Consider the following 20,168-nt stretch of genomic DNA (forward strand, 5'->3'; position numbering starts at 1 on the left):
GGCCAATTTCTCTGCTCTAACCACTAAGCAGTGTGTATTTTCTTTTGTCATGGTTTGGTCCAGTGCAGGAGAAAAAAAAATAAAATATAGGTGAATGTGATTTCCCAGGTTGCTGTCATTTTGTGTTGGATGGAGGGCTCACAAATGCTTTCTACACAGGCTCTTGACTTAAATCTACAGAAGATCAGCATCAGAAAACACGTTTGTCAGTGCCTTGAGAAAAGAGGGTTAAGTGGACCTGAATTCTAAGTCTTATTGCTTTTAATATAGTTGAATAAGCAGCTCATTCAGCTGTTACTAAGTTGGTGTGTTTTCCTGTTTTCCTGGCCTCCTAGAGAAGTGGGATCAGCATGTGATCTGTGTGCGGAAGGAAGAGTTCTGGTGCAATACGCCTTCAGCGCCTCTTCCCCCATGCCCTGCGATCCCTCGGGGCACTGGAGCCCACGGGAGGCAGAAGGTGAGTCACAGGATGGGGACAAACACATGGTGGGGGCAAACACATGGTGGGGGAGAAGGTGGGACAGAGCAAAGGGAGAGCCACAAGGAAAAGTGGGAAAATTTGGGAGTGCTTGATTATACCTGCATGTAACATGAACAGAGCCAGCAGGCAGCAGAACACCATGCCCTGAAGGAATGCCACTGGCTCAAATACCTGTGTTTTGGCCCCTGAGTCCTGCCCCTGCCCATGAATTAAAGGAATTCCAGGAGCTGAATATGAATTTCACAAAGCAGCAGAGTGCCAAGAAATGCTGACCATTCACATCTGCCAGACAAAATCCTCAGGGGAGCTGTTTACTCCCTCTACTCCAACTCCAAAAGTGAGGAGTTGTTATTTATTTGGGCCTGATTTGTGCTGCCTTTGCTTGTGGTGAACAGCAGTGGGCTGCAGCAGCAGCCAGGCTGGAAGGAGATTGCCCTTTGGGCAAGTGCTCTGCAGCAGGAATGCAGGTGACCACGTCAAGCCCTCTTGTTCAGGATGTTTTGCAAGTCGTTCTCTTGGAGCCTGTTGGAGGGAGAATGGTCTGCAGGGCTGGTTGTGCAGTGCCATTAGATCTCCATCATTAACTCTCCTCCACACGTCCCTTCCGGTACGTCCCTGGCTGTATGTGGTGGAGCATATTTAAGATTGTACCAGGCAAAGGTCACTCATCCCAAATCACGGTTTGGAAAGCGCAGACAGAGTATTATTTCAGCCTGTGCCTCACGAGCTGTTCCTTCCAGAGCAGCACACTCCAGGCCCACACTGCACCGTGAGCACACAGGTGAGCTCATTGAGCCCAAGGACAATCCTGGATTTTGCAAACTCATTATACAAATACCTCCTTACGTTAAGGGTTTATTTCTCCTGCACACGGGAGTTATTCTGCAAGGAATATTATTTGGGCTTGCGCCCAGGAGCTCTCCCTTGTCCTAAGGTGAGCACGTGCAACGAGCTGTGTCCCTGCTGCTTGATGGGACAGTGGGCAGTATCCTCTGCCCCACACACCCATGTCCCAGGGTGGGGGCCCAGCAGAGGTTGTGTTTCACTCCCACTCACCCCCTAAATTTAGAACAGGTTGACCAGAGAAGCTGTGGCTGCCCTATCCCTGCAAGGGTCCAAGGCCAGGCTGGACAGAGCTTGGAGCAACCTGGGATACTGGAAGGTGTCCCTGCCCATGGCAGGGGTGGGGCTTTAAGGTCCCTTCCAACCCAAACCATTCCATGGTCCTATGACATCCAAGGCTCCTGGGCACAGCTCAGGGTACATCTGGCCCTTGGATGGATGCTCCATCCCGGGAAGCAGCACTCTGGGTATGGGGGTGACTAGATCACCCAGTAAACAGCATTAGCAAAGTTTGGATCACTTGCAGTAGTAGTTCAGGGTAGATGGTGGAATTTGCACTTAGCCAAGGATTACAAGACTTTGAAACCTGGTTTCATTTGGAAGAAAACTTGAAACTTTTGAAATTCTTCATGAAGGAAAATTAAAAACAAAAAGTGTTTGATGCTGGCCAAAATGTTTTGTTTAGCTCATATAATTCCTCATGAACTTTGGTTAAATTATGACATTTGAAAATATACCCTTTAGTATAGAATCTAGGGCAAAAGCAACTTTGAATATCAAAATGGAAAGTGTCTCAAGGTGCAAAAGTGAAAAGGTTTCTTACAAGAATGTCAAAACATAATGTTCCAATAGTGTTAGAAATTTCTTGCCATTTTCTCTTCCAGAATAAAACTTTGGCCAAATAAACCCAGTTTTGCAAAGTGTTTTTATTTTGAAAGGACTGCATATTCCATTGAAATATGCAGTTCCATCAAAATTTCTCCACTGAGCTTTGATTTGAAAACTTCTAGATCTCACACGTCTTGCCAGAGGCATCATTCCTAGAGAAACTAAGCTACTCTAAGATTTATTACTCAGCAGCATTTTGCGTTTAATTTCCTCTTCTTGCTGTGTGTGCCTGCATGTTCTTAACTATGAAGGGTGCAGTCAGATCCTTATCTGTCTCATTCAGTTGCTCTTGTGCCATTGCTATGGAACAGAAGTTTGGTAATCCTGTCCTCAGGATTAACGAGTTGTTGCCACTTTAGGGTAGAAAATATACCAAGTGTATGGTGTTTGTTGCTCCATGATTTCCTGTCTCTGCTACCCCACTCCCTGACATTCAGGCCCTCTGCCTATTTGCACTTGGTCTGAGTTACAAATAGCACAGTTAGATCATTGTCTGGCTTCTTTAATTCTCTATCTGTGAGCACTCAAGCATTCAAGCTTTAACTTCACTTTCTGCAGGGGTCCATGGGTGTAAATCTTCACTGCTTGAATGTCCGTGGAAAGTGAAGACAAGGGAGGCACAAGCATGGCCAAAATGAACTTGTTTTAAAATCTGAGATGACACTCGTTGAAAATGTTTTGTAGGACTCATGCAGCTTCTGAGCAGCAAACCACACTCCTCACGTGTCTCTGAAACAGCTCTGGTTGATCTCAACTTCCTGAGGTCTCCTACCCCAGGTGGCTGCACCAGCAGTGGTCTGGGCTATGTGTGAGCTGTGCCCATTGCAAAACCCTGCTGTGGGTGCTGTGTCCTCCCTGATTCCGTGCTTGCTCCTGAGCATGGTGGGATCCAACCCCCAGGCTGAGGCATCTCGTGGTTCTCTCTCATCCAGTTGTGGCCCCTGCTTGAGGGGCTATTTGTTCCTTGGCAGGGGTTGTGGGAAGGCTCTGGAGATCAGGCAGTTCTGATTTACTCTTTATCTTCACCATAGAGCCAGAAAGCTCTAACCTACCTGGATTCTCACCAGCAACACCAGCTAGATCAACAAACCTTACAGCACCTCCATAGCTCTGTCAAAGGGGGGTTTTATGTAAGAAAGGTGATTTTGGCTCCAGCCCAGTGAGTACCTTTGCTTGCTGTGCACTATATGCATGTATCAGTCAGCTCCTCCTGCTTGGCTCACTGCTGACTGAGAGAAGTGTGAGAATATTATAAAAAATGTTGCTGCCTTGCGCTGCTCTAGAGCTCAGCCTTTTCCCGGGCCTAATATTTCCCTTGAGAGCTATTCCTTCTGTATCCTAATTGTCCCAGTTGGACACTGGAGTCCCACTGGGTGGTTCCTTTATCTTGACCACCTAAGAAATATGGCAGGTGAGTTGCAGTTGTGACAGGGGTAACATCCTGAGAGATTCCTGATGCCAGATGGCCTCTCAGGCTCCATCCCTGTGCTGGGGAATTCATCCCAGGCACTGCACTTTACTGCACAATGAAGGATTGGTGCACCAGGTTGTAGTTGGGGAAAACATTTCAGGAAAGACACCCTCCTAACCTGCCATCCCTGCTCTCTAACCCAGACATGGGGTTTGGCTCATCCTCACAAACCTCACATTCCTGTTTTGTGTTAGGCAAGATGTGATGTTGCATGAGATGCTGTTCTGTGTCTGATCTGACTATCTCATAAGGCAAAGGATTTTCAGAACCTAGTGGAGAGGGGAAGAATAACTTCTACACCATTGCTTTTTACATACAAATATTTGTAATTTTCAGAGTATTTACCCATCTCTAGAAATCCAGTTACATGAAATAAGGTTTTTGTCCTCTTCCACAACTAAATGGATATTTCTTACCCAGTGAAAGTGTTGGTTGATATTTGAGAAAGAGTCTCTTTATCTCAGCTTCATTGAGGTTTTTAGTCTATGAATGACTACAATCTGCCAGCTGTTTTGGGGTAATGATCTCTGTGCTAAGCTCCCTGGAGGCTGAGTCCAATTCACGCATCTCCAGGGATCACACCCTGATCTACCAAAACGTGTAGGTTTGTTTGGAATTTAAGTCTTACCAAGGCCTTGAACTGACAGAGGTGAATTTGCAGGATCCCAGGTGGGGACGTGCTGGGCTGTGAGCCATTAGCCCCATTTTCCTTTCTGTGAGAGGGCAGTGGTAAAATTCACAGATCTTTCCAAAGCCCTCTGAGATACTGGAGTTTAAAAAGACCTTGGGGCTGCAGTCAGGAGCTTGCTGTGGGTCTGACAAAATTGTCAGAGGGCTCAGCCAAGCACACGCAGCCGGCAGTGAGGGTGAGATGACGTGAGCTGAATGGGGTATTGCTGCTCACAGTGATTATCCACAGGGCTTGCACACTTGCCAGGAGGGAAACTTGAGCGTTTTAAATGGACCTCTGGCTTTCTTCAAAATGTATCACCTCTGTGGTCTCTCCAGATGCTGATGGCATTCCCACTGCTCTGTGCCATGTGAGGAGGAGAGAAGGGCTCTGGGATATGGGAGGTGAGGGAGAAACATGAAAAGTTGGGCATCTGCAGGACAATAGCGTTGAATCGCAGGAAGGCTGCCAGGAAATCTATTCTGCATCTGGGTCCATTTGGTATGAACCAGAGAATTCCCTGAGCTGTTTATCCTTGACAAAAGAGGCACATTTCTAACACTTCATTGGATCACAGACAATCAGAATAACCTTCACACATTGCCCTTTTCTCTTTAAATTAGTAGTGACGTCCTGTTTGTCCATGTTTGCCCAGTAGTTTATCTTGCTTTCTTCCTCAGTTGCAAACAGTGGTGCTGTCCTTTCTTTTCCCTCTGCCTTCTGCATTTCTCTCCTCTCATTACCTTTCTTTATCTTCTTTTCTGTACTTTGCTTTCTCCCTGTCATGTTTTCCTCCCTTTTTGTGTGATTATTTGGGAAGGAAAAGGGAATTTATAGCTCTCACTGGATTCTGTTACCAACTGTTCCACCCACCTGACCCCTCTGGATCTTGAAGTCCATGACTCCACGCCAAATTGTAATGTTACCATAGTATTTGGGAACCCAGCAAGAATTGTGGCTTTCATTACTTTTCAGTACTACCTCCCATGTAGTTGAACACAACCAACGGTGAGAAATGTAAAAGCACAAGTGCCTCTTGTTTCATCACAACGAGAGCAAAGAGACAGCTCAGACCTGTGCTCCATGTGCCTCCAAAGAAAGGGTCTTACACAATGTGCTAGATCAGCCTGTAAATGCCACAGGAGTTGCCCCTGAACAACACAACAGCTTCTTGGAACAAACAAAGGCTCTTTTCTTGTCTTTGTTAAAGAGAAAAAGATTGTATTTTCAAGTGAGAGGCAAGGGAATAAGTAGGAGGTGAACTGAAGGCTAAGTGACTCTGTTTATCAGGTAAATTACCAAGTGGAAGGGGTATAAAATATTGTTTGGCACGGGGAAAGGCACTAGAAAGAGGAAATGCAGGCCCAGATGCACTGGCACAGAGTGTGTTGTGTGGTGTCCAGTCCAGCTGGGCACTTAAACTGCCTTTGTGTCTCTCACCCGGTCAGGAGACGCTGGTGTTCTGTTCTTCCTCCCCATGCTGGCCATGCCTGTTCTGATGAAGTAAATAATTAGTTTCCTGGACAGATATGTTCTCCTGCCACTGGTCTGCCTTTTAAACTGATGCCAATGAAAACTCATGTTCTCTAACTTCTTTTGTGCCCTCTCTTTGCTCCCTTCTTCCTTACCAGGGCACCCTGACGTTGAGCAGCCCTGTAAATCCAGCGTCAGGACATGGAGTCCCAATTCGGCCGTCAACCAACACACGGTGCCCCCAGCCTGTCCTGAGCCCCAGGGCTGCTACCTGCAGCTGGAATTTCGCTATCCCCTGACTCCAGAGTCCCTCACGGTCTGGGTGACTTTCGTTTCCCCGGACTGGGACTCCAGTGGAGCAGTGAATGACATCAAGCTGCTCACGGTCAGCGGGAAGAATATTTCACTCGGGCCACAGAACGTCTTCTGTGACATCCCACTGACCATCAAGCTGGATGTGGGAAAAGTGGGAGAGGAGGTGTATGGGATCCAGATCTACACCTTGGACGAGCACCTGGAAATCGACGCTGCCATGCTGAGCTCTGTCCCCCACAGCACCCTGTGCTCAGGCTGCAAACCCATCCAGTACAAAGTGGTCCGGGACCCTCCTTTCCAGTCTGGATCTCCTGTGGTCATCTCAAACCTCAGCAGGAGATTTGTCGACACGTAAGTAGCTGCTTTCCAGAGAGCTGGATAGACTTGTTCAGATAAAAACAATGTCCTGTTCTTCTCATCCTTCTAACGTCCAGCACTACAAGTGATTGTTAAGATGTTGAACTAGACAGACATGCCCAGAATTACCATGACAGGATGTTCTCATAGTTTCTCTCGAAACCAGGAGCATTAAACCCAAATGAGATGGCCTGAGAGTTATGGATAGAGTTTGTGAGTTATGGATAGAGATAGTTTGTGAGAAATTTCCAGGCTGGCTGTGCAGAGATGTGTCACTCAAGCTCTCTCTAACTAGAAAAGATAATGCAATCTACCTAAGATATGATAAATTAAATGGTTAAGCTAACCTAAATGAGGACCTCTGGAATAACACGGTCATTGTTTCCTTGGGAATCTTTTGAAAGTAGTGTTTTGATAGAGAAGGAGAGAGCAGAGCTTTCAGGGCTGGAGCACTGATTAACTGCTAAAGGAAGTGTGCAAAGAAATACATGTGCATGTTCAGGTGTGTAAATCTGTTTCAACCACTTCCATTTTCTGCTTTCATGTGTCACTAAACCAAGTTGTGTTGGTGTGAGATTGTTCTGAAATGGGAAATATGGCAAGTGCTCTAGTTTGTTGTAGGAACTGAGTTTCATCCCAGATACAGTTACACTCATCTAGTCAAGGGATGCATTACTGTTGAGGAAAGTCCACCTTCAAAATATTTACTGATTTGGAGGAGATCCATGATCTACCCATAAGCATTCAACAGCAAGAAAAACATCTTTTGCATAACATGATTCCCTGGAAATGATTCATTCATCTGTGGGAGCAACATGAAGCTCTTTTGAAAAATGAACACCAGATAAAAGGAAACCTGCTAAGAAAACTGCACTCTAATTTAGAAAAGATGATCTAATTAGTACAGCTAATATCAAGGAAGCATACATCATTATGGTCTTCTAAAGCATATTTAAATAGAATAAAAATGATTAATTAACAATTCAGTAATCATGAGCTACCATCCCTTTTCATGGCCCAATTACGCAGCTCAGAAAATGCAAATTGTCCCTATGGATTTAAAAATTCAAGGTAACTAACAGTAGTGAATCTAAAAACAAAAACCCAGGACATCACAAAGATTACTCATGTGCTGAAAGTTAAGCATGTGCTTAAGTGCTTTCTTGGGTTGTAGCCTTGTTCAAACAATTGCTGGCACTTAGCATGAGATGAATATTGGCATATTGGAAATGTAGAAAGCGGTGAATTTTCCCAAGATTTCACTGTGAAAGCATCTTTGCCTGAAACCTGGCCCACTCTCATTGGAAAATGGGACTGGTTTGGTTTGAAATAGTTGCATACCTTAGCACAAGTTCCCACAGAAACAGGTCCAGTTTTGACTTCATAACACAATGTGAAAGAAAAAAAGGAAAGCCCAAAGAGTAACTTGTATTCTGAATTCTGTTTTTCTGTCTTTTATTATGATTTTGTGGGTCACTTACAGCTAGCTCAAGTGAAAGAGTGCTCCAAGAATTAAATCAGTAGCCAGGAGTAGATGACAGTTTTTCTGAGGGTCATTGATTAAATCACGTGTGGTAACAGCACAGTCCCTGTCTGTATGTCTCAGGTAGTTACACAGCAAGCTAAAAATCAGACACAGCATTTAATTTAGTCTTTCTGGGCTCCACCTGTGAGCAGTGGTGACAGAAATGAATGCTTCTGGAAGCTGGCACAGCCAATCTCACAACCAAATCCCATCCAAACCCTCTAGGTGAGCTGGGCTCACTTCCTCTGTGTCTTAGCAGGGACCACAGGGAAAATCCTGGCAGTGAACTCTGACAGGACACTTGGGAAGTGAAGTTTTAGTCACCGGGTGAGGAGACAAATATGCAGATTCCTAAGCGCTCATAGTTGCTTTTGAGACTGTTTTGGCTGATTTACAATGAGGGTGGTGATGCCCTAGCACGGTTTGAAATAGTTGCCCAGAAATAATTTGAAATAATTTTGAAATAATGCCCAGAGCAGCTGTGGCTGCCCCTGGATCCCTGCAAGTGTCCAAGGTCAGATTGGATGGGGCTTGGAGCAACCTGGACAGTGGAAGTTGTCCCTGCCTATGGTGGGGGCGGGGTGGAGCAAGATGGTCTTTAAGGTCCTTTCCAACCCAAACCATTTTGTGCTTGTGTGATTCAAGACTTCTGCATGCGTTTGAAATTTTGAGAAGTGAGATGAATTTTTTATCATATCATATGGGCACAGCACTGATCTGTATCCCCTGGTGATGGGGGAGATTGAGAGGCTGCTGCTGGGCCGTACCTTGAGACACAACAATCTCCTTGAAACTCTGCATGGGGTTGTGGTTTTCTGGTAGAGTCAAAAGCAATATGAATTTTCCATTGGAACCTTGTGCAAAGAGCCACCAGAGTCTTTATACTCCCTAGGCAGGAAGGAAGGGATGAGGGAATTCAGGGATGGAGGTGCTGGGCTGTGCTCCTGCTCATAAATGCGTGTAGAGGTAAATACTGTCTCTCTCCCCTGTTCACATCTGCCTGTTTACCTCATTCTGCAACACCGGAATTCAGCATATCTGTGCAGCCAGGCTTTGCAGCCCCTTTATCTCCCTGTGAGCCCCAAGACAGTTGCCTCTCCTTGGTGCCCTCACATGCTTTCCATATTAAATAAAATGACCCCCCCACATGTTCTGTGGAAGGCTATTTTGAAGGCAGTCACATATCTTTACTCTTGCCTCCTCTGACCTTGATCTTCACTTTCTCTTCTTCTCCCAAAGAAAATATTTGCTTGCACTGTTATCTGTGAGCAAGATCCTTTCCCCAGGTGTGGAGATGCTGAAAGAAAAATTAATTTCTCCTACCTTCTTCCCGTCAAAGAGAGGAAACTTCCTTTTAAGCTGAGAGGAGAGACAGCCTTTAATGGATAGCCCTTGCCTAGTCAGCACTGGGTGCTCCACAGAGGAGAGTAAATAACTAGAACAGTGGAAACATTTTATTAAGAAATGCAAAATAATGCCAGACCTTCTGTTCTCAAGCTGAATTTTAATCTCAGCTCTTGGCTCAAGCTGAGGCTTAAACATTCATTTCTGAGGGACAGGACCTTAGCCTTGGACCTTACAGAAACCAGGCAAGATACACTCAATTCCACTGAGTGTGATCAGCCATAATTGCTGGTATCTGGGATAAAATGAGAGTCAGAGCCTAGGAAGAGAGCAGAAAGCTAAATAAATCAGTGGGGGGAAAAAAGAGGTCAGGCCAGGTGCAGCATAGAACTGCTGAGTCTTCACACCACAGCGAGTGATAAGGAAGGAGCCTCATCTGCAAGTCTCAAAGTCTCAGCTCACAATTTAATCCAAAGTGTGGGTTGTGCACATGCTCAGAGGGCTGTGCTCTGGCTGTTCTCTAGAAATACTGTGTGACATGGTCACAGTGGTAACCGAGGTAGTGGCTTTTCACCATTACTGGAGCTTTTTTGCACTCACACTGTTGCATTGGAGAGCAATCATTGCTGATTTTTTAAGAGCTCTCTGGATGGTGTCACAGGCAGTTAGGTGTCAGTCCCACCAGGGCAGTTTGGGGTGAGCAGCCCGGGGTGAGCAGCCCAAGTTCCCCGTGGCACTCCCAGTATCCCAATTTGTGAGCAGTGAGGAGCTGGGTGCACTGACAAGACCTACATGCTCTCCTCTGGCAGACCTAGCCAAGAGACACTGAGGCTGGTTTTGGAAAGTTGTCAGATTAACTGAAAAAGTTTCAGAGAGCTGGAAACTTTCCCAACATTTCTGCCACAGACTTTGTAAGAAGCCTCAAAGTGTGGTGGACAGCGCTGGATCCGGTTGTCTTTGTGGTGTTAACCAGTAGGGTTTTTTCAAGACAAAGGCATTGACTGAAATAACCTGAGAAAGAATCTCAGCACGAAGCCCTGGTACAAGGTTTGGATTTGCAGAGTTGAGCTTCTCTGAGAAGCCAGTTAGCAGTCTTGTGATAACATTATTCTGAGCCGTTCCTACCAGAGCTTTAGTCCCAAGCTGACACATAGAGATCCTGCATTCAGACTTCAAAAAAGAAACACTGAGAGAGAAGCTTGTATTTTCTTGTACAGAGAATAGGTTTTCTTCTCAATTTTGGCTATTTTGCACTGACATTCAGTGGCTAAACCTTTTCTGTGGCTTGATAATAGCTGGAGGGGACTGATCATCATCTGCGTAAACAGCAGTTCTTGTTCAAGTAAGTACAATATTTTTAAGTGTCTTGTTAGAATCAGGGCTTCCATTCAGTGCTGAACTTGTAAACTCCATGTCATTTCTTGGGTTTTAACACCTAAAGGTGGTAGAGGAAGATCTCACTCAGGCTTCTTGGAGTGCTTGCAGAATGACAGGGAAATTGCCACCCCCAGGATGGCAGGTGGCTGGAGGGCTCCTGTGGCACTGTTTGTAGGTCCTTAGTGTTTCATTGCTCAGGGGTCCTTAGCAGTTCATGTGCTTTAGGCCCCTACTTTATCTAACACGATCATTTGCTTCCAAATTTGCCTTATTGATGCATTTACCATTTGTTACTGGTCCCCGGTTGGAAGGGGCATATGGTCAGTGACTTGTCAGAAACCCCAGAGGAGGAGAAGTTGAGTGAAATGGAAAGTAACTCTTTAGTCTGAAGGTTCCTACAAACATGAACAAGCAGAGAGGCTGGAGAATCAGCAATGGCTGTTCATACTGAGCAAGAACTCCTTACAGCCAGTTACTGGCGTGCCTTTTAGCCCCTGAACTCAAGAGCAGGAGTGCATTCACCTGACACCAGCCCAGCTGAACTGACTGGGAAGTTATGAATATCACAATGATGATATCTAAACCCAAGTCCCTGCAGAATGCAACACTAAAACTTCACAGTGACATCTGTCCTTATTATGGCATTCCTTCCTTCACCTCAAAGATTTCTATTTCTCTGTTTTCTGGAGGTCTACCAGCCAGAGGAATGTATGATCTAAAGCAGCTGAAATGAATTGCCAAATCTATCTGTCATGATGATAATTAACACCATATTTCCACCCAAACAAGATACAGATCACTGGGTGGTTTTTCTCCCAACACCAAAAGCTGAAGCCCATATAATCACCCATCTTCTGCTCATCCCTCCTCCACAGTTACTATGCCAAACTTCTCTTGATATGCCAGGAAATACTGGGGAGTATCTAAGATAGGACTGAAATATTAAGAAAACACTTTGCATGGCCAGATTTATCTGCAAGGTTATCCATGCGATATTGGTGTGCTACACATCTGGATTCCTGGCTGGCTTCGGAACTGTAGATGGCATTCCAGCTGTCCTTGTGCACCAACACTTACCCAGTTACCCCAGAGAGGCCTTGCCTTGATGTGTGAGGACCTCCCACACTTTTTTTGTGGGTACATCCCCCTGATGGTTCATAGTTTTCTTGCAATTGAATAAATCATAGAATCATAGAAACATAGAATGCTTTGGGTTGAAATGGACCTTGAAGATCATCTCATTCCAACCCCCTGCCATGGGCAGGGACACCTTCCACTAGACCAAGTTGCTCAGAGCTCCATCCAGCCTGGCTTTCCACTTAACTGCTCTCTTCCTCTCTCACTTGCAATAAAGAGTTCCCAGTTTATTCTGAATTTCTTGGTCCTAACATGTATATGATTGTCTTATACCAATATATGGACCATTGCAAGACATCCAGACCTGTAAGTTATTCATTTCTGCATTATAACTCCATCTTTCTCTGCATTGACTGAGCCTTTTTACCAATTCTGTATGTCTGTGAATACTCAAGCTTCTGGGGTTGATCTTTATTTGCAGGAAATGTTTGTTAGTCATCCTCAAAGTGATAACTGAATGAAAAAAAATCCATTTTCATTCAAATTTCTCTTTCAATCCAACCTATTACAGCTACTGGGCATAAATGCAAAACAGTGAGTCTCTACTTGAGTCACTGAGTATTTAATGGGCACTCTCACACCATGCACTACCAGGGAACTGCTGTTATTAAAAGCATTTTTCACTAGTCTCCAACTAGGAGGTTTCTTTCCCATAATTGCACAATTCTCCATATTATTTTTCTTTAGTAATGTCAGAGATCCCTGGCTATATCCATATGAAATTTTACAGCTCCTCTCCAGCAGGAACACTTTTACCAAGCTTCAGCAGGAACAGATTTACTCTTATTCACACTTTCTTGCTCATTTCTATGAGCTTCCCTATCATTAACTTTCCGTGCTAGCTTTCCATGGACAAAGCTATTTTAAGCTTTCCCAAGAAGCAAACACCCTTCTGTCCCACCAGGTTTCTCTTGCCCCTGTAATTTCCAGTTTCAGGTTCAAGAACTTGCCTAGTTCTTCATCCAGAGTCCTTTTGTTAAGGAGTAAATGTTTCATTTTTCCCTTGCAGATCCTACTTTCCCAGCAGGAATAGTGGCTGTGCTGTCACTGTACGAAAGCCTTGTCAGTGAAGAGTTTTGAGTGTGTTGGAGTTGCCTGTGGTCAGTTTTGGCAAAGTTGTCATGTTTGATATGCAGCTGGTGTAGGACAGTGTAGCAGTCCTGGTGCTCAGCAAGGGGCTGGCATTGTCCCTGTGCTGCTCCGAGGCCATGCCTGGCCTTGGCTGTGTCATCAGCTCCTTCCTCATGCAGCCAGTGTAGATTGCCCTGTTCCTGCTTACTGAACATGGAAATCCCCCATGATGAAAGAACAGAGCAATACAGGACAATTGCCTGTCCCACACCTTCCCTCCCAGCAGCGGGAAACTGGCCGTAGGTTTGCCTGACCCTAACAGAGGTGACGTGCTGCGGGAAGGAGAATCCTCCACCCAGTAGCAACTCCACTGCCAACACCCCCTGGGGAAATTCTTTCCTTTCCCAGCAGTGGGGCCTCACCTGTGGCTTGCACGGGTCTGGGCAGGGAGGCACAGGGGTGACTGATGCTGCTCCCTGTGCCAGGTAGGAGCACAGAGCCCTGCTCTGCACCGAGGGCTCAGCGAGACAGGAAGAGGAAAAATATGAAAACTGCTTCTACTCCATCTCCTGTTCCTGCCTCTCTCCTTCACATGTCGTGCTGTTAAATCCCGAGGTAGTGGTTGTTATTATTTATAGCTGCCAGTAGTGTGCTGGGTGTTTCACAGAGGAAATACACAGAGTGCCTTCATCCAAAGAGCTCCCAGTGAAGTGTTGGAGGCCAATAGTGCTGCTGCTCTCAGGGGTGATGCATCTCCACTTGGCTGATGTGATTTGACAGCTGCAAGCCACGTTGTGATGGCTTTCCTTTTCCCTGCTTTCTTCATTAAAGGTGCCAGGTTATCTTTGCGAAAGAAGAAAACCTGCTTCCTGACCCCACAGGCAGAGCAGATAGAGCAATTTTTTCCCTTACCACCCTCTGCCAAATTGCCTTAACCCTGCCCTGGAGAGGAGAAAGAATAATTTGACACTCTGTGCCCATTCAGGAGGCAGCTTTTCCGCTAAGCCTGTGCAGAGAGGCCGTTTGGTGCCAGCTGTGGTGATAGATTTGTGGTTCCTCGCTGTTGCGGTTTCTTATGTAACACTGTAACTAAAGATGGCACTTGACAGAATCCGTAGCTCCTGTTCTGGCTCGGCTGAACATGATGCAAGAATAAAGGTAGTAAGGGCGGGTTGATATCTTTATGGATTTATGATCCCAAGACAGGGCAGCCCAGAGGAATTTTTAAGCCTGGGCCTATCTTTGAAGGGTGGGATTGTTCTGAATGCCCCACAGCTGCCACTCCTATATAAATTATTCCAGGAAAGAGGGACTGCCCTGTTTGGGGAGTGACACTTGGCTTTGGGATTAGCTCTGCTCCAGCCAGGGTCTCCCCAAGGACTGCTGCTACATTGGATTCCCATCTCCAAAGTACCTCTTGGGCAATACACAGAGGCTGTAGAGAGATCAGGCCTGGAGGCTGCAACTTAGGCATGTGCAAGCGTCCCTAAAAAAGTGAATATTAGCAGCTGTCCTATTATTATCCAAATAGATACTACTAGAAATTGATATATTTAATCACTCCCAGCCAGGGTGGAATTTGAACTCATGACCTAGAAGTAGTAGCAGAGTTTTCAGCTGCAGGAGGGAAAAAAAAAAAAATAGAAGGTCAAACAGGACTTTTCCTGCTGGGCAAAATAATTTATTGCAGGTGAAACAGTCTCAGATATGTGGTAAATTAGGCTGTGCATTATCTCATGGATAATAACTTCTCTCTGATGTTTGCCTTCTTGTGTGCATCTTTATTTTGGGCTCTAAATAAGATAAGAAGCACCAGAAATCTCCCAGGAATAACAAATGCATTTTCTTTGCTTGATTGAGGACAGAAATATTGGACAGACACGTGTTATGCAACAATTTAAAAATAACTCTTGTAAAACTTGGAGTGAGCCTCAAATACCACAGAAGTAGCAGAAATGTGTTACCTACCTTTTTATCAGTCAGCCAATACAGCTTTTCTCAGCTACTTTTGCTGAACTATTGGCCTGATCATTTCCTGGGCATTTTATTTTAATATATTTTCCTAGGAAGTGCATTCCAAGTCTCTGTTAAATTTGAATCTACACTCAAACAAGCAAGGATTTGGAAAGAACGCTGCAGTCAGACTGAAATACCTGTGCTGTCCTTTATATCTTGTGGGATCTGGCAACAGACAAGACAAAAGTGTTCCAGGCTATGCTGGACAGGGCCCTGAGCAATCTGATCTAATGAAAGGGTTGAAATGAGATGAGTTTTAAAGTCCCTTCCAACTCAAACAATTCTGGAATTCCATGATTTTAGATGTATTGCTGCATGGTGTACAACCTGCGAATCCTGCTGCAGGCCCAGGCCACCCATCTTGTGATTGTTTCACCCAAACTTCTCTCAGCCTTTTTGGTCAGGATCTCCTTAAATGAATACTGACACTGGGCATCTCCATGCCGATATCCCAATTCCAGCATTCTCCTGGTGCTTTCGTGATAGGAAAGGCAAGGTGGAAAGAAAGCTCCTTCTTTTCAAATTGTACCTCAGAGAGGGTGCCTGGAATTCAATATCCCAAATTATCAGTCTCTGAAAGCCCAGTGCAGTAAACCAGATCATTTATTCACAGTGGTACAGGAGTTTTTTAAACTGTAAGACCAGTTGCAGATGTAATGACAATAGAGGAAATTAGCTCATGATGGGATTTTAGGAAGAGGCTAGTGGAAGTATGTTCAGTAATGTTTAGTTATTAAACCATTAGAGATCCCACTGGAGACCATCCAGTAGGATTTCTCATAATCTGCAGCGGCTTAAGGCAAAACACAGAGCCTCTGAGGAGGGAAATGACAAAATGTTCTTCTGGAAGAGTCACCTCATCTCTTCACCCATGTCTGTGCACTCTGCTCTGCCCTGGGTGTGACAGCACGTCCCTGTCTGTCATCCCTCCCTCCTCCTGAGGAGCAGGAGTGCCACAGCCCCATGCCCAGCACCCTCCAAAGTAGGTCTTGGTGAGGTGGGATGGTAGATGTGAAACCAGAGAACACTGCAAACATCTGTGTTCTCTTGGGGCCCAATCTAAGCCCTACTGAAAATGGACAAAATAATTTCCACTGGCTCCAGGAGCCTTCAGACCAGACACTGTGAGTGTTTGCTCCCTTGGCTCTGTTCACCATTTTGGTGGGATTACAGGGAAACAGGAGGGTATTGAGTTCTGAAAATCAGGTCTTGGCTCAGGCCTGTTGAAAAGAAATCCAAGAGGTCAGGTCTGGATTCAGAGAAGGTGAAGAAGATTATTCCACCAAGTTGACCACCCTAAACTGAGGAGAGCCTTCTGCCCAAACTCGATGGACTGGCACAGAGCTGAGGGCAGCAGCTGAAGTGCTCCCAGCCCCAGTGATGATCCAAAAGTTGAGGGGAGGTTGTTGGCTCCCAGGGTGTGGTGGGCAGGGTGTGCATCAGGCACTTCTCCTACACTGTGGTGTAACCAGGCAGGTGCTGGCACTGGCGGTACCGCACGGAGACACCACGTCACAGCCGGGACATCGTTAAGGGTGTCAGTAATCAGGCAGTGCTCACACAGAGGCACGATGCAACAGGCAAAGCTTCGTCAGTGACAGTGATCCCTTGACAGCAGTTATCCTGTCCCAGCCTGCCTGCTGGCTGTGTTACTGTTTTCTCCCTTCTGCACTGGGACACCGGAGCACTGTCCTCAGGTGGAGGATACTGGCACCGTTCCCTCGAAATCGATGGAGAACTGCTGGCTTCCGCCAGTTGGAAATAGGGCTTTCTGCATTTCATGTCCCAGATCTTTCCTTAGCTAAACCACACCAGCCTCCCCTCCTGCATTGCCCACATCTGAGCCTCATGCAGAGAAATGCTCCCATCTCACTCAGGGTCTGAGCGCAGCAGTGAAGAAGAAAACACAACGGATTTTTTTTCTTCCTTCCTTCCCTGCTTCTAATAGCAACCAGGTGCTCCGACACTTAACCTGTGTGCTGCTGTGAAATTGCCTGTCTAGTGCAAACACCCATGTGAGGCCCAGGGCCTCGAGGATTTGCTTTATCCCAGGATTTGTAACCTAATCTCAGGGAGATCGTCCATTTATATCAGCCACCTTAAAAATTCATATTTTTGTTGTTGTTTAAACATGAGAGGAGAAAATCGTCTCTTGACTTTTGTTGTTGTTGTTGGTTTTTTTGTTGGTTTTTTTTTTAAGAACTATCTTTAAGGCCTTGGCTGCAAACTTTGTTTTTTATTAAACGTGCTACTGTGTTTTAAATTGGTAGCAGGGCAAATGCTTGGAGGATTATATCAAAGTCTGCTGGAGTTAATCAGTTGCATATATATCTATAGGTTTGCTACTTACAAAACTTAACAGTTCTTGCATGAAAGACAGAGGAGAGTAGTCTGTGTAAGAAAAAATGTTCAAAACCAAATGTGTTTAAGGTCCTAAACAGGACCTGGGTTTCAGAGCAGAGGTGCTACAGGCAGACATGTAATCCTGCCCCAGGGCATCTTGGGCAGGCTTGGAGCTGGTCTGAGCAGCAAATGCACCTCAGAGGGACAGATGAGCAGCTGAGTTGCAGTGGTTTAAACCTGGAGTGTTTTGCTGGGTTACTTGGGATTTACACCTACAGAAGGGAAAGCAGAGCTGCAGACTAATTGCCTGTTTTGGATTTGTGGTGATTATGAGAGTTGGTGGTGGCTTTGGTTCATAGAAATATTCCAAGGATCCAAGGATATTTTCCTTTTCTAATGCATTGGATCCTTTAACCTCTGACTTCAATCCCAAACCTGTGGGTTATTGCGTAAGTGGGTAAGGTGGCTGGTTTAGGTGTTAGTTCAACTTTCTGACACAGCCAGAAGCAAAAGTTGAGTCTGGGCTTCAGAGAGCACAGAGTCCTGCTGAACGTACCTACCAAGTGTTCAGCTGAGATTATCTGTTCAGGTCGTTGGCTGCTCCGTCATTCTTCCTTGGAAACACCCGGTTCAGGTTTAAGTTGGATTTGGGAGCAGAAATCCACCATATGGTCCCCAGTCTCCCATCCAGCCCCTGAGTGTTCATTCAGTACTCCAAATACCGTTTTCCTGTGCTTGTAAACAAATCATTAAAAAGCTGGAGGGCACAGAGCAAACCTGCGGCCCCTGTTGGCACGTCTCTCCTCATAGATAGAGAGACAGAAAAGCCTCTCCAAGGCTGTTTCCTTGGCATTTATGTCTTCTGAGTCAGCTCGGTATCTGAGAGAGAGGCAAGAGACTTGTTTTGAGGCCTTTGCACCTGCCATGTTGCTGGGCTTATCCAAACAGGGAGAGCTCGGACCACAGCTGAAATAACAGCCCGGCACAAGAGCTCGGGATTTTTGACGTCCTTCTTGTGTTTACAGCATCCCACCCCTCCTCTCTCCCAACTGCAGAGTCGGGCAGGAATTCTCTTCATTATCTTCTGCCATGCTTCTCATGCCATTTTTATTAAAAAAAGGCAGAGCCAGGGGGAGCGTGTGTGAGAGGAGAGAAGAAGAAGAAAACAGTCGTATTTGTGCAGTCAATGGCAATGAGGGGAAAAGAATGGAAGCTGGGGAGCAGACCTTTTTGGGTTGTCCTAAAGTGGCCTCATTCCCTGGCTTACTCTTTATCACTTGCTTTTGGAGCACCTGAGGATAGTGAAAACTGTACACACCACGGTGTTAGTGGATATTTGGGGTAATTTGGGACCTCTGGAATTGGCACTGGGTGTTTCAGAGGCTGTGAGCAGCATGTGGGGACAGACTGGACAGCTCCAGGCTGAGTCCGACAGACCTTCAGCTCTTCTGTTTGTGGTTGTAATTCAGTCCACCCTGGCAGCTGATCTAAAGCATTGCAACGAGGGAAGATGTGGGGTTGCTGCTGTTTGCTGCCAGCAGATTTCCTGTTTTGCTCTGCAAGGCTTCCCTGCTAGAGAAGAAGAGCAGAGGTGACAGTGTTAGAGGGAAACAGGGGTGTCACTGGCAGCCCAGGGCTCATTCTGGGCCGCAGAGCAATGGCAAGGAAATACCAAATTTTGGCTCAAGTGTTTGGTGGCTGTTTAAGGTCAAAGACAGATGGGTCCTTCATGAGGACACTTCAGGTGCCTGTTTCACAAGACTGGCTATGGCAGCCGTAATTTAATTGGGGATGCTTAAGACCATGTCATCTTGTCCTTAAACAGGAACACTGTCTGCTTTCATTGCTGTCTGACCATTTGTCTTTTCATTTGGCTCAGCCATAAGGATATTTTTAATTCTGTTGGAAACAAGTCTTTGCCATATAAGAAACCCTCCTGCTGTTATTTGTAGTAGGAAAAACATATATGCCATGCTAGTAGGAAAGGAGGCATGGGATGTTTGCTTTCCCTCAATGCTTTCATTGCCTCTCGAGTGTGTGCTGTGTCCTCAGATGCTGAAACGCTACAGCGTGCACAGAGCAGATATGGATAGGGCAGTGCCAGCCCTTGCAGGTCTGCTGGAACTCAAGGGTATGAGTGTTTCTTCTGTCAACTCAATGATCCTTTGAACCCACCTTGGTCTGAGTAGAAAACAACTTCCCACAGGTATAATTTTTCCCGTTAAGTTTTCCAGGAACACCCAAACTGAGAGCAGAGGTCCCTTGCCTGGGGGAGAGAAAGCAAGATTAACTCAAATATCCAGCCTCCCCAGCAAAAACAGGAAAAGAATTAGAGGGTTCTATATGCCTGACCCTGGATCCGCCACTTGCCACAACAGACAGGAAAGTTGCCCTCGTGGTATTTCACATGGCACGTCCTAATTCCCCCTCTAAGAAGAGGGCTTGAGTCATTGCTTTTTAATAAGGCTGCCTCCCCACAGGCGGAAGCTGCAGCGATCAATGCGGCTTACTCAGTTCTGGAAAAGGTCATTAAAAGACCATAGATATAAATTTAAAGAGTGTTTGTTCACATCCTTGATGTTAAAGATGTTCGTCTCTCTCACTTCCTTAAGTAGCATCTTACGGAGCTGCGGTGCGCCGGGTCCTGCCTGGCAGTGGAGTGGAAAGTGCCCCTTGTTGCTGTCACTGTGCCACCAGCTCCCAGGGAAGGTGGGAGAGGAAATAAACGGTCAAAAATCACACTTTTATCACCACTAGGAGCACAGCTTGTCTTGCTGACATCTCCAGATACAATCTGTAATATCGACCTTGGTATCCTACACCTATAGAGAGGGAATAAACTCTTCCCCTCCCTGTT

The 20,168-nt window shown here is 45.8% G+C and overlaps 1 protein-coding gene across 1 annotated transcript in view; it reads left to right on the top strand.

Annotated features, from left to right (window-relative positions):
* The window catches only part of PAPPA (pappalysin 1), a 181,232-nt gene that overhangs the window by 67,792 nt on the left and 93,272 nt on the right, over positions 1-20,168 (top strand). The window contains exons 6-7 of the mRNA XM_042052475.1: positions 336-457; positions 5,985-6,492. Coding sequence (XP_041908409.1) covers positions 336-457; positions 5,985-6,492 — 630 coding nt within the window. The remainder of the gene's footprint in view (positions 1-335; positions 458-5,984; positions 6,493-20,168) is intronic.

Source organism: Corvus kubaryi, unplaced genomic scaffold (assembly GCF_017639235.1).
Source record: "Corvus kubaryi isolate FWS band 111438036 unplaced genomic scaffold, C.kubaryi_AGA036_p1.0 78, whole genome shotgun sequence".
Taxonomy (NCBI): domain Eukaryota; kingdom Metazoa; phylum Chordata; class Aves; order Passeriformes; family Corvidae; genus Corvus; species Corvus kubaryi.